The 14,115-nt window shown below is 40.3% G+C and overlaps 1 protein-coding gene across 1 annotated transcript in view; it reads right to left on the bottom strand.

The window, feature by feature from the left end:
* The window catches only part of DPYS (dihydropyrimidinase), a 29,657-nt gene that overhangs the window by 11,279 nt on the left and 4,263 nt on the right, over window positions 1-14,115 (bottom strand). The window contains exons 4-8 of the mRNA XM_015856032.2: window positions 13,068-13,247; window positions 12,377-12,566; window positions 6,288-6,444; window positions 4,861-5,002; window positions 4,233-4,375 (exon numbers count right to left, since the gene is read on the bottom strand). Of these exons, the coding sequence (XP_015711518.1) occupies window positions 4,233-4,375; window positions 4,861-5,002; window positions 6,288-6,444; window positions 12,377-12,566; window positions 13,068-13,247 (812 nt within the window). The remainder of the gene's footprint in view (window positions 1-4,232; window positions 4,376-4,860; window positions 5,003-6,287; window positions 6,445-12,376; window positions 12,567-13,067; window positions 13,248-14,115) is intronic.

The following is a 14,115-nucleotide window of genomic DNA, read 5'->3' as shown; positions in this document are numbered from 1 at the left end:
TAACCGTCAGTGAACATTGTGGGTTTTTTTTCCTCTTGCACTGCATGAAAAATTACAGGCGATAGTTTGGCATAGAGTCCTTAAATGTTGTTACTTGTCCCCTCCTAACTCTGAGGCTGAAAACTTTGACAGCAAATGAGACAGACACAAGCTGAAGATTTTGATTCTAACAAATGCAAAAAGATTTATCCATGAACACATCTATACACAAACAGAGGCAAGGGGGGAAAAATGCCAGCTGACTGGGCCACTATGATTTCGTGCTGATTTGCAGCCAGTGACTGTTTCCTGCAAAATGCATTAACAAACACTAGAAATGGGGGCCTGAAACCTCTGGTTATGCCATAGGTAGAAGGTTACTAAACTAACAAGTTCTTTTCCTCCCTCCTTCACCTCAGGACTCCTGCATCCTGGGCACCCCCTTCCAACAGCTGTGCATCTGGGACTGCAGATGTCACTGCTGGGCTTGGCATTGAGCCCAGCTCCCTTGGTACATGCTGGGCATCCCAGAGGGCCACTCCAGAGACAAGGAGGATGAGGTAAGAGACTACTGCCTGCATGACTCTCTGCCTTTACATTCAAAAGTGACCCAACTTCGAGGCTGTACTGTTTAAGTGGGAAATCAATGGTGAGGAAAGCTTCCCAGACAGCATGCTGTTATAACAAAGTGGCTTAATAATTTAACTGGACTTAGTTAAATCCCATACAAGATTTTTTTCTACCTATGGATGTTTTCAAATTTTGTTCTGATCTTGCCTGCAGGGCCTGGCCCAGGATTTATCTGCAATGCTCTGACAGGCTGCAGTTAGTTTATTGAGCCCTACTAGCATCCAGGAGCTGAATATCTCTTCCAAGATTTAGTATCACCCTTAGAGGGGATGCTCAACTTTTGCCAGTCTGAATTGGGTACTCAGTATTTAGACTCGTTGCTGAGCACTTCTGACATAAGCCTTAGAGATTTTATATTATTTCTTGCTTCCAAATAGCAAAGGTACCAGCTACAGAGGACACTGACTTGCTGTCAGGTTTATCCAGCAGTTCTCACAGAAAAAATGTGCGCGTGTACTTGGGATGCTGAGGGCACTGATACCCACAAGGTGACTGATGTTTGGTAGTACATAGCTGCAATAAACCACTTGGTCCCTTCAGAATTTGTTCTAAAGATGACACAAGTATAAGAAAGCTAAGAAATAGACCTAACCTTGCAGAGCTCACAACCCATCTTTTCTAATGCAGTTTCTAATGATTTTGTACTTCAAGTGTTTCTTTCCAATTCCGCTTGCTTTCATGTTGACCCACTAAAACCAGTATTTGAAAACCTTGAAATACACCAACAAATCTGATAATTGTTCCTACATTTTCTGCAGAAATCCTGCAGAAATTGCAGTCAGTGTATGATCCCTGTAAATAAAGCCTCAGCAAAAGCAGCAGAGTGCTGGATGTAGAACCTTGAATTGCAACTCCTTCTAGCTTGCAAAGCAGTCATACTGAATTCACCAGGCTTTTGCAACCTAGAAAAGGAATGTCCTGAATGCCCAGATAGTACCCATCATCTTGCTATTGTGCAATGATGTGGAAGGTGAAAAGCAGCTGATTTTGCAGGAATTTAAGACTTAACATTCTGAAGAGCTTCACTCCTACAAAATGACTTCAGAATCCTCTGCCAGACTGTGGTAACACCACACCAGTTATTCAAAGCAATGCTTCAGCAATTGCCTAACTATCTGAACTACTATCAGCCAGAATTTTACGGCTACAGCAATACAGCATCAAGCCAGAACTGCAAAATAACATTTTCATATCTTAAAAGATTTAGGTCTACAAATGTGAAACACAGTTATCATCAAAACAGGAAGGAGTCTGTAAGAAAGAGGAACAAGCCTATTATGAAATCAAAAAGTAATATCCAGATGCAACAAAAGCATATGAGACTGCAGGTTGTGTAATATCTCAAATGGTTTAAGTCCGTTAGCTAGATCCCTTTTTTTCTGCTTGGCTGTTTGTGCCCTCTTCAGGATTTATAGTGAAATGAATAGACGAGCACTAGATTTATTTATACTTAGTCATAGAGTTCACACGATTGTACTTGCACAGTGGCTTGTTCTCAGCAAAGCCAAAGGGATAAACAATGGGAAATGTACAGATCAGGAGGATGAATAAAAACAAAACCGTTGATTCAACTTAAAATCAGCTTGCTCAGTAAGAAAATGCAGTTTAATTTCTGAAAAACTATTTAAAGAAAAACTGTACCTTCAAAGCTGCAATGGGCAAAAGTTATAAGAGAACTATCAGGACAGTGAAGGGAGGCAGAAGGGACATCTGGGAGGCTAAAGATAAATCATTTTAGGAGCTGACAAAGCACCTTGAGAACAATGTCTTAACTCTACTTTTAGTCTCATTTGTCCCCAGGCAGAGCAGAAGTGAGCTCTAAAAAGAAACCTTCAAGGTTTTGGGTTTTTTTAATTTTTTTTTTCTCTTTTTTTTAAAATCAGAGTTTACAACTCCACTGTCCTAAAAAAGCTCATTGTTAGGATCCAAAATGTGCTTGCTCAACATGCCAGAGGGCATAATGCACATGAACTATTCAATACCCAGCAGCAAAATCTCTCTGACCCAGCACAGGGCAGGACTCTGTGTTGATTAAGACTGACACTCTTGAAACTTCTGCTGGTATTTACAGCTTTTTGTGGGACTTCTGAATAGCCAGTTTCATGTCCTCAAGCTTCGCAGCCTGAAATACAGATTGCTTTTTCCTGTCACTCTGTATGGTTTTGCTACTCATGAGTATACAGAAATGCCTGAAATTCAAAAACCAGAAGATAAGTCAAGAAAATAGTGTATATGTAAGGTGAATCCAGGGTTAGGACTTTTTACCTCCATATGGTTTCGGAACCTTAGATTTATCTACTTATGTTTCCAGACTTTGCTTTACTGCTTTACAATCAAAGAAGTCTTCAACTCTGTTTCTGTTTGTTTGTTTGTTTGTTTAAACAAAGGCTGAAAATCTATTGCAATTTCTGGGTTAAAACAGTTCAAGTTTTAGTAGCACAAAACACTCTTGGTGAAAGCTGGCCATGCTGCTATTATGCTGTCTCAACTCAAGTGTCAGTGTATGCTGCTTACTGAAGCAAAGCCTGACACCAAAGCACCAGCCTGGCCTACCTCCTGATCAGCTGCTGGTATATGCATGGCTGAATGTGGTCAGACTTTGTACTCAACTGCTTAATGCCTGCAGATTTAAGGTGACCTGATTGGAGGTCAGACAGTAGAAATGCACTCACACAGCCCAAAGGCATCTCAGCTGATATTAACAACTCCCAAAGGTGAGCTGTGTCTGACAGCTTGCTCTCAAACCATTTTCCTGCAGTTTAGACTGCTCTTATACCAGGGTGGATGTAAGAGCCAAGTGAAATACTCAAGAGATTCTTGAGATACTTACAGTGACCTGATCATGGATTTGGCTTTTGGTGTGAATAGATCTGAAGACATGAATGATGGTGAATGGTGTGGTGTGAGTGAATGTCTTTTGAAGCATAAATGTACCATGGCATCAGGTTATGCAGGGCAAGAGATTGTCATACCTTTTGTGCTTCTGTTGCTGCTATGATAAGTTCTACTTATGCAGACTTACTGCGCACAAAGTCAGAAAATTCTATAAATAAAAGTATAAGCACATATAGTTTGAGCTTCAGAACTAGGCTCACATATGGTTTTACCACTGTATTTGCTCTGCTAGCTAGGAAGGAGACAAGGAGACATTATCAGGTCAGGACCCCATACTAATGATCCTAACCACCTCTGAATGTGTTTGAAATAGCTGTAAGCTCAAAACACAAGCTTGTGATGGGTCACTCTGCAGGAAAACAGGCTTCCCTCCCTGCTTTTTGTAGTGGAAGGGAGCTAAACATAGTCAAGCACTTAACAATTACTCTAAGATCCTAAAGTGGTTATTTTTACTGTTAGGCTACCATGCCCTGATAGTATAATGTATGGATCTTGTTATTTTTGTGCTTGGTCAGCAATTTGGGTGCTTTTTTAAGGCCATCTAGAGATCAAGGATCTCTGCTTGTATACACACCGTACGAGTCAAATAAATAACCTGTAAATAATTCACATGAAGTACAATTGGAAAGATGCCACACTCTCCCCAAAGGTTTATTGCTACACAAATGGATTGAGGTATTTTTACCTGCAGAGGAGCTGGATGGAAGGAAACAACCTCCCCTACATACCTTGTAGCTTCAGGATCCCAAATTACGATGTCTGCATCAGAACCCACAGCAATTCTTCCCTTCTTTGGGTAAAGGTTAAAGATCTTTGCTGCATTTGTGCTGGTAACAGCTACAAATCTGTTTTCATCCATTTTTCCACTGTACTGAAGGAAAGTACACAAGAGTAAACTCACTGCTTTTTAAAGAAGGAATGTAAAAAATATTAGTGTCGATGAAAAGGCTGATCTCTACCAAAATCACAGCATCACATCAATTTACTGATGTGTTTAAAATATATAAAAATAACTATTTGTCTCTGATGCACATCTAAAAAGGCACTTTCACCAAATATGATGACTTTGCATCAGTTTTCCTCATAACAGAAGGGAAAAAAAGACAAATTTAAAGATACGGTCATAGTTCAGAGTCAACGGGAGTCAAATTTCTTAGCTGGCTTCTGAATCTGTATTTCTGCTGAGCAGTTTCCTCGGGAGACATAACATCTCACAGGAGTCTTGTTCGCTGAAAACTGTGAGTTATATCCTATGATAAATATATTCAATAAATCTGAGAAGCTATTTATACTGAGACAGTGTGTTTTGTTGGAAACACCAATTACTTCCATGTTCAGACACCTTGATTTACTTACAACTCCTTTTTCCCACACTACTGACATCCTGTCTTCCACTCCATTCAGTCCATTAGGGATTTTGGTGAAATCGTCCTTTCCCAGAGCTTTCTGGCATGTGTCAAAAGTGCAGTTGTCAGTCCCCACCACAGACAGGTCATCACTATGGAGAAACAAAGTTAATTATGAATTGGAGAATGTGTCAGATAGTGCTGCATAGGAAAATCTATTGCAAGGCTGGGTAGACACATCCAACAGTCCTTCCTACAAAGAAAAACTGAAAACATCCTGTCAGCCTGTCTTTAACCCCATCCTCCAAGAGCACCTTCACAGTGATTGCCAGTTTCTCTCCAGAAAGCCCTCAGATAATACCAAGGACCAAAAAACCCACTCATACTTATAGATATTTTCATATGCCATATGTGTTCCACAAATGGAGTACTGTCTTATTTTGCCCAGAGCAAGGGACTTGATTCCATCCCCACTTAGAACAATTTTGGACTGTTATTCCACATATTCCATGAATCATAGAGCATCCTGAGTTGGAAGAGACTCACAAGGATCATCAAGCCCAACCTCTGGTTCCCCCCAGGTTCGTTCAAAATTCAAACCTATGTCTAACAGCATTGTCCAAGTGCTTCTTGAACTCTGGAAGGTTTGGTGCCATGACTTCTTTTGTGGAGGGCCTCTTCCAGTGCCAGACAACCATCTTGGTGAAGAATCTTATCCTAATCCTCACCCTAAAACTCCCCTGACAAAGCTCCATGTTGTTCCCTCTAAGTTACCCCAGATTTGCACAGCCATCAGCCTCATTTTGTTAACTGCCAGTAACTGAAGAATCATAGAAGCATCTGAGTTGGAAGGGACCTTCAAAGCTCATCTAGTCCCCTGCAATGAACAGGGACATCTACAGCTAGATCAGGCTGCTTGGAGCCCCATCCATGTCTTTGGGGATAGGGCATCTACCCATCTCTAGGCAATACTCCGGTTCCTAATTCCTTCTGAAGCAGATGTCATGAAGTGGAATATATATTTCTACTTTCAGAAAACAGTGGGCTTAGTTTTTATGCAGCATCCGAATTTTAAGTGAAAAAAAAAAGAGTTGATATAAAAGCCCAGAACCTCTAATTATGACATCTTTTCACAAATTTCCCACCAACGTACAGCCTTCCTGTCCTCCTGTTGTACTTTTTGCTGTAGTACTAGCAAGGCAAGGCTTATTGACTAAAATCAAGTGAGGACAGAGGCAGAAGGCCACAACAGTTCCAAGAAACAAAATTTGAGCAGTTACTAATTTCTGTAACAAAAATGGTGGTTTTTTTTTCATCTACTGTTTCACCTTCCATTTCGCCTTCCTGATAATTCTGTACTTAGAAGATCTCCAGGGAATAAGACAGAATTTGCTCAGTATTTGTGCAACAGCTGTCAGTGTTTGTTCATCTGCTTACTTGGCCAGTAAGTTCATGAGGAAATCCGGAGTAGAAGGATCTGGACTCAGTGGAGGTGACATCACATGTGCTGCTGCATGAGCCCAGTCTTCATTCCAGTAGTTGGTACCATCAATGCCAAGACCAGCAGCAATAGGCTCTCCATAAACCACCTTTCCTAAAAGCACATGAAGCAATAGTATCATCACCAAGTTACATAAAAAGGAATGTCTTGTATTTCCCCTGTTTCAGAAATTTCTGGTGGTAATATATTTGAATTTGAATGAATATTTAAAATTAAACATCGATACGTGGAAGAACATAATAAACTAAGATTAACTAAGCTATAACACGGCATCTCTTTTCTGAGTATTCCGCTGGTGATTTCCCAATATATTTTCTCATAAGAACATTGCTTTGGAAAGCTTTTTAATTAAATTGTTGACAGATATATTATAATAGGTTTTACACACTGTTTTCTAGGAATTTGATTGAGATTTCAAAAGGAACACAATCCTGGGTTGCATTAATTATGTTCAAGATCCATATATTTCTTTCTGCTTGATGCTCTGAAATTATTGACTGTGTAACAATGTAATTTAATATATGCAGCAAACAGACCTTGCAAGGTGTTATTTTTAACTTTCAGGCTATAAAAGCAGGCATGCTGACCAGGAAGAACAACAGAGCACCAGGTATAAATTTTGAAAATAATATAAAAACATTTCCAAATTAAAAACCATAAATACATTCATTTTGTAAGTTATTTTCCGAACTTTATTTGTGTGTGGCATAGTATTCTAGGTTTCTCCTAAGAGGACCCCAATCTAAACCAGCTGTTAGCCTTTGGATAGAGCTAATATATTTTAAGTATTTTTTCCTCCTAGGAAAGATGGGCTTGAAACTCATTAGAAGATGGGAGCTGAAACAAGATGTTTTCCTCCTTCAGGAGCTGATCCAGCCATGTTGCTGTTTTGTGGGCAAAGCAGATAATGCTGCCAACCATTATGGTCTTCAAAACATCAGAGCAATCTGAGACCTCATGCACCCACTCACGGGCTGCTCAATAGTGCCATTTCTTGCTAGACTTGCAAAAAAGTCACATACCATTTTTTAAGTCTGTATTAAAACCTACAGTTCTACAGCTACTTCTACAAGGCTTCCAAGACCTGCTCTGGCGTTGTTGTACTGTACATTTATTCCAAGACTATAGTAGCACAACTCTGACCTAGATACTTCTTGTGAGCATTATCAATTTGCTGTATCTAACTCATCATGCTCTGACATGCTGAACTGACATTGTGATGCCTTGGCTTGGAGCTTCCAGTTCCAATTATCTGTACCACCTCAAGCTTTTTGGACTAAAAACCACTATTTAAGCAGTTGATTTCAAAAATCTTATTTCCAAAATCAAAAGCACTGAATGTGAGGCTGTCCACTTATGCAATATGGACACCCAGTGAATGAGGAGGTTTGAGTTGGATTTGTATTTTCCTAATTCAGAGCTGCAGCAGGAGTGAGGGAGATGTTGGCTTTTCCTTGGGCAATTCTGAACAGTGTTTGAGGAGTTTGAGGACAGTGAGCCACAGCCTAGATGCATACTGAAAAAGGCTGCATGTGTACACAATGCAGGACCATGAAGCAATGGCGTTCACACTCTTGATGGATATCAGACAGGCAAAGAAAGAGTAAAATTAGGAATCTTAATTTTAGGAAAGCCAACTTCAAGCTCTTCAAAGAGTTATTCAACAAAACACCTGGAAATTTGTCCTGGAGGACAAGGGAGCAGAGCAGAGCTGGCACATCTTTAAGGACACTTTCCTTAGGTCTCCATGCTGAGGTGTAGGAAGTCAGGAAAGGAAGGCAAGAGACCAGCATGGCTGAACTGGGACCTACTGGTCAAACTGGAGAGCAAGAAGAAAATGCACAGGCAGTGGAAGCAGAGTCAGGAAGGCTAAGGTGCAACTGGATCTGGACTTGGCAAAAGGCACAAAGACGGATAAGAAAGGCTTCTCTAGGTACACCAATCAGAAGGAAGGTGTTCCACACCCACTGAGCTAATTACAACAGACGAGGAGAAGGATGAGGAACTCAGCAACTTTTTTTGCCTCGGTCTTCTCTGCTCTACATGCAATCCTCGAACAGATGGCTTAAATGGTGAGAACTGGAGGAACCAGTTCTGCTCTAAGTAGAGAACCAGTTCTCCTGCTGTAAGCAAAGATCAGGTTTGCGACCACTTGAGGAACCCAGAGGTAAGCCTATATGGGTCTTGATGAGATGCACCCCAGAATCCACAGGGAATTGGCTGATGCAGTTCTCAAGACACTCTCAATGATATTTGAAAAGTCGTGGTGGTCAGGTGAAGTCCCCGGTGACTGGAAAAAAGGCAATGTCATGTACATTTTTAATGGGTACAAGATGCATAGAAAGAATGGCTCAGGGAACTATCGACCTGTCAGTCTTATCTCGGTGCCAGGGATGATCATGGAGCAGATACTTCTGGAAGCTATGATAAGGCGTATGGAAGAGAGATAGGTATGAGATAACCAGCATGGTTTCACCAAGTGCAGGTTCTGCCTGACCAACTTTGTTGCTTTTTCTGATGGTGTAACTGCATAGTTGGACACTGGAAGAACCACAGATGTAATCTAGCTGGACTTCAGCAAGGCCTTTGATGTGGTCCCCCGTAGTTTCCTTCTCTCCAGATTGGAAAGATATGGATGAATGAGGAACTGGTTATGAGATCATAACCAGAGAGCGGTGGCCAATAGCTATTTGGGTGGGGATCTGTGAAAAGCAGTGTCCCCCAGGGGTCAGTACTGGGATCAGTGCTCTTTAATATCTTCAACAACGATATGAACAGTGGGACTGTGTGTACCCTCAGCAAGTTTGTGGCTGACAGCAAGCTGTGTGGTGTAGTTAATGCGCTTGAGGGATGGGATGCCATCCACAGAGACCTAGACAGGCTTGAGCAGTGGGCCCTCCTCTTGACCTGCTCCAACAACTCCACGTCCTTATGCTGGGGGCTCCAGAACTGGACACTGTGCTCCAGGTGGGGTCTCACAAGAGAAAAGTAAAGAGGCAGAATCATCTCCCTTGACCTCCTTGTCACACATCTCTTGATGCAACCAAGGATATAGTTGGCCTTCTGAGCTGCAAGTGCACACTGACAGCACATGCTTTCATCAACTCACACCCCCAAATCTTTCTCCTCAGGGACGCTCTCAAGCCATTCTCTGCCCAGTCTGTATCTGTGCTTGGAATTGCCCCGACCCAGGTGCAGGACCTTGCACTTGGCCTTGTTTAACTTCTCAGGGTTGGCATTGGCCAATCTCTCAATCTTGTCCACGTCCCTCTGGATGGCATCCCTTCCCTCTAGCATGTCAATTGAACCACTCAGCTTGGTGTTGCCTCCAAGCTTGCTGACAGTGCACTCGATTCCACACTCCGTGTTGCCTACAAAGATGTTAACACTGGTCCCAACACTGATCCCTGTTCACTGCAGGAAAGTTGAACAAGAAGACATTTAAGAGCTCCTTCCAACCCAAATGACACTATGATACTATGATTCTATAACAATATATTCTATATTAACCTACTAGTAGTACAACAGAATTGGTGGAAAGGAGTGTATGTCTGTGTCTGTGATCTCTCCTAACTGCATCCAAACTAGATAAAGAAGCTTCCATGCAAAGTAAACCTGAGCTATACAACATTAGGTCACAGCTATAAATAACAAAAGTTATAACAGTAGAAAAGGAATGTAGTTCAGCTTCCATAAATAATTTCTTACATTATTTATTTCCATGATATTCAAAAGAAATTACATCTTCAAACTCACCACCGTTTATACTGCAGTCAGTATTTGAACATCTCTCCTTGTTACCACGAGACAGTAGGAGTAGAAGCAATTTCTGCAAGTGACTTTTGAGTATTAACACTGCAGCTTCAGCAGACTGTATCTGGACACTCAGCTGACTGTGCAGTTTCTTGCATTTCATTTGGACAATGACTAGTCAGACTGATGGGTGCAATAAGGCAAAGATTTTACTAAAACAAAACCCAAATAGCAAGGGAATTCCACATTACAGCTCTTTTAGCACAACTGGCTTTTGTCTATAGACATAAAATTGAGTAATATAGTAATAAATCAGGTCCTTCCTCTTGTTATGTTTTCCTGAATTCAATAAAAATAGTAAGCAGACTGTGTGTTTCAAAAAACAGCCTTTTTCAGGTGTGTGATGGAACAGCAAAGGATGTCATTATTCTGCAGTATCACTTTTAGTTGAGGAATGAAAAATACTACATACTGAAATTAACAACAGTAGATTTCTAACTGCCAGTATTTACACAGATCGTTCTCTCTAAAACCTGTAGCTGTTACATTGATCTTTGTGGTACATTAGTGCTCTTCAGTAACTTCTTAATCAATGCTAGATTCCTTCTTCCTAAGACATGCACTTCAGTGAAGGCAAAAATTAATTATGAGAAGATGTTTTATATTGTGATGCATAAAGACAAGAATTTTGATAATTATGAACAGAGGAAGCTACAAAATGCAATCTGCACAACAATAAGCATAAGTAATACCAATTCATCCTTTTTACACACTGAAGCAGCATACTGCAATAAAGCCATTTATCATACTGGCACTGCAGCCTATTCTTACGACATATGTCAGGACAATATTTTACACTATTTACTAACACCATTGTATTTTGTACTTGATTAGTGTGTTACAAACAACACCTCTTCTCTTAGGTCTTTTGCGTTCACAGACAGTGTTTTGTCTTTAATCTGGGTATTTTAACTGTTACAGCTTCTTATAGTTAACTTTGACATGAATGTCAGTGTTATGCCTATGCTTATGAATGTACAAATAACAGTACACTGATGGATAGAATTCACATCACCAGCAGCACTGTCATCTAGTGGAGAAATTTAATATAGCATAGTAGAAAAAAATGTGCTACTAAAAATATGTTGGTAGATTCTCTTGTAAAACTCAATTATAGGAAAGTCTTACTAGAAGTCATACTCAATACATATTCCACATAAACACTCCAATCTACTTTAGCACACTGATGTCAGGCTGATTTTGGTATTATTTTTGTCCAAGATCTCAAACTCAGCCTTTTGGTATTAATAATATGTGCCACTAGTGTAATGTCAGAAGTCAAGAAATGAGAAAACAGATCTGTATGCATTTCACATTAGGTGTGGTGAAAAGATAACAAGGACAGATAACCCATAAGAATTCAGGCATTTCTAATCATGGGCTTCGGTCTTACCTCTTCTACTGACATAATGTCCCCCCAGTGCTGTGCTTCCACAGGCACTTACAAAAGAACACATGAAACAACCTAATCCCTACAACCTGCAGGCACCTTTTAGTCTGCCCAACAGATGTCCAAGAGCATCAGACTACACTGGCTGGCCAGAATTGTTTATGAAGCACATAGTGCATGGACTAAGAAACCCTTCTCTGGAGGGAATTTAGACTTTTGGACGCTGACAGTACCACCCTGACTTCTAAGTGCCCAGTAAATACATGTTCTCAGCATGTAATGGCACTGTCTGTACAAACATGGCGTTGTCACTGTTGAACAATTTTTCACCTAAATGGCTGGTATAGGCTTGAGGAGTATAGAATACTAGAATCATGAAGTTGGGAAAACCCTCTAAGATATCTAGTCCAATCCTCAATCCATCACCACCATGTCCACTAAACCATGTCCCTAAGTTCTGCATCTACACTTTTCTTGAAAATGCTCCAGCGCTGATGACTCAGTGACTCTACCACTGCCCTGGGCAGCCTGTTCTAATGTCTTACCACTCTTTCTGAGGATAATTTTTTTACCAGTATCCAACCTGAACCTCTCTTGGTGCAGCTTAAATCTACTACACCACATCCTAAAACTCTCCTAGGGGAGAAAGTCTCAACCTCAGTACCTGTCCTTCCACAGTGCTTAGCTCCACACACACAGTTTAAACATCCCATTCCAAGGAGTTCATCCATGCTTTTAGGGTTAAGGCAGCCCTGCAGACTAAGACACTAATGACACTTCCTTCAATGCTACAGCCAAATATAAAATAAATAGGACTTTTACCTTCATTTCGTGCATTGGTTATCATCCTTGCTGAAGACTTACTCATCACATGGACTACAAAAAGGGGGCAGTTTACAGTATTTGCTATGGCAATTGCTCTATGCGTAGCTTCAGCTTCCACGTCTTCACTATGTGACAAAGCATGACCCTCTGGACCAGTTATCCCCATTGCCAGCAACTTCTTTGCATTCTGGACATAAAAACATTTAAGAGTCAGTTGAAGTGAAACGGCGGTATTATGAACATGCAGCCTGCCAAATGGATCCTAAACCAGCTACTGCAGTAAGTTTGTAAAGGAGCAGTGCTTTCTTTCTCGGATAATGTATTACTGTGCTGCATAAGGTCAGGCATCATACACCTGACATGCAAATATTTGACCAAGAGCTTCCCCTTCAATTGGGCTCATGGAAGGCTTTGACTGATGCTTTCTTTATCAGCCAAGAATACATTGCAATTACATGTGTTACATGGCAAGTATAACTCCAATTGTAACGGAATCATTTGCTTCCTATCTGTATCAAACCCAGTATTCTAGGTTAAAATATCTATGCCCACCATAAACATCCTTTGGGATCACAGTCTTCAGTTATTTGGAATTTAGATACAGGGATAAAATGCCTTTCTCTGAAGTGCTTACATAACAGGACAAGTTATATTCCTGACTTTGATGGACAAAATGTGAAATGCCTACCTGTGCAATTAGCTCCCCATTTTCTGCATGAACTTGAGCGATTGTTCCAAGCTCCTTACAGTAGGAAAAAGCTGAATATAATTCCTCATCACTAAGCATGTATAAATCTTTATAGGCCATAAACATCTTGAAGGAATTGACACCTTTGACATCAACAAGAGTTTTCATTTCTTCCTTCACCTGAAAGAGAGCTAGCAATTCTCACAAAACAGCAATATAAAATTTTACCTGTTAACTTTCTACAAAGAAATTGGTATGAAGCAGCAACCAGGCTTTACTCACCCATCTAAAATACGTTCAGTTCAAACAGCCCAAGTTACGTAAAGGCTGATTACTATTACTCTTGCATGAAATTGCTTCTCAGAGTACACAAACCAGTCCCACTGCAGTGCAGATAATAGAAGGGATTTATTTATTTATTTAAGACAAAGTTGAATTTTATTCCACTGAAAACCATATGTTGAAAACACTCTAATACCAAAATCTATGCATTCAACTTGTAATACTTATCCATTAACTAGCTTAGAATCACTGAATCACAGAATGGCCTTGGTTAAAAAGGACCATAAAGATCAGCTAGTTTCAACCCCCTTGCTATATAAAGGGTCACCAACGTCTAGAATTTGAGCACTCCCTTCCCAGTAAAATGATGGCGACAGTACTTTATGCATATATATATCATGTTATTACAGTTTCCATAGGCTTCTTTTGAAAAATTAAAACGTTATATTTCATCTTATTTCTAGTAATCTGCCCAGAGCTTCTCAGGAAAACAGAAAGATTAATAAAAAAAATCTAAGGAAGATTTCTGTGTTGGAGCATTATCTTTAGCTGGAACTATCAGACAAATAAATGTCTGACACAAGACCTATTCTGGCACAAATATGGAAGAAAAAAGCTAACGTTCCTTTTGCATTTATTTTCTATTCCACTAATTTTTACCAGTAAAGGAAGGAACTTTGAAGAATGTATAACTTTAATCAAGACTTTAAATCCTAAAGACCAGAGGGAATGGTTTCAAGCTACGGCAGGGGAGATTCAAGCTGGA

This window comes from Coturnix japonica, chromosome 2 (genome assembly GCF_001577835.2).
Source record: "Coturnix japonica isolate 7356 chromosome 2, Coturnix japonica 2.1, whole genome shotgun sequence".
NCBI classification, from domain to species: domain Eukaryota; kingdom Metazoa; phylum Chordata; class Aves; order Galliformes; family Phasianidae; genus Coturnix; species Coturnix japonica.
Note: the sequence above shows the minus strand (reverse complement) of the source record. Positions and strands in the feature narration are given on the sequence as shown.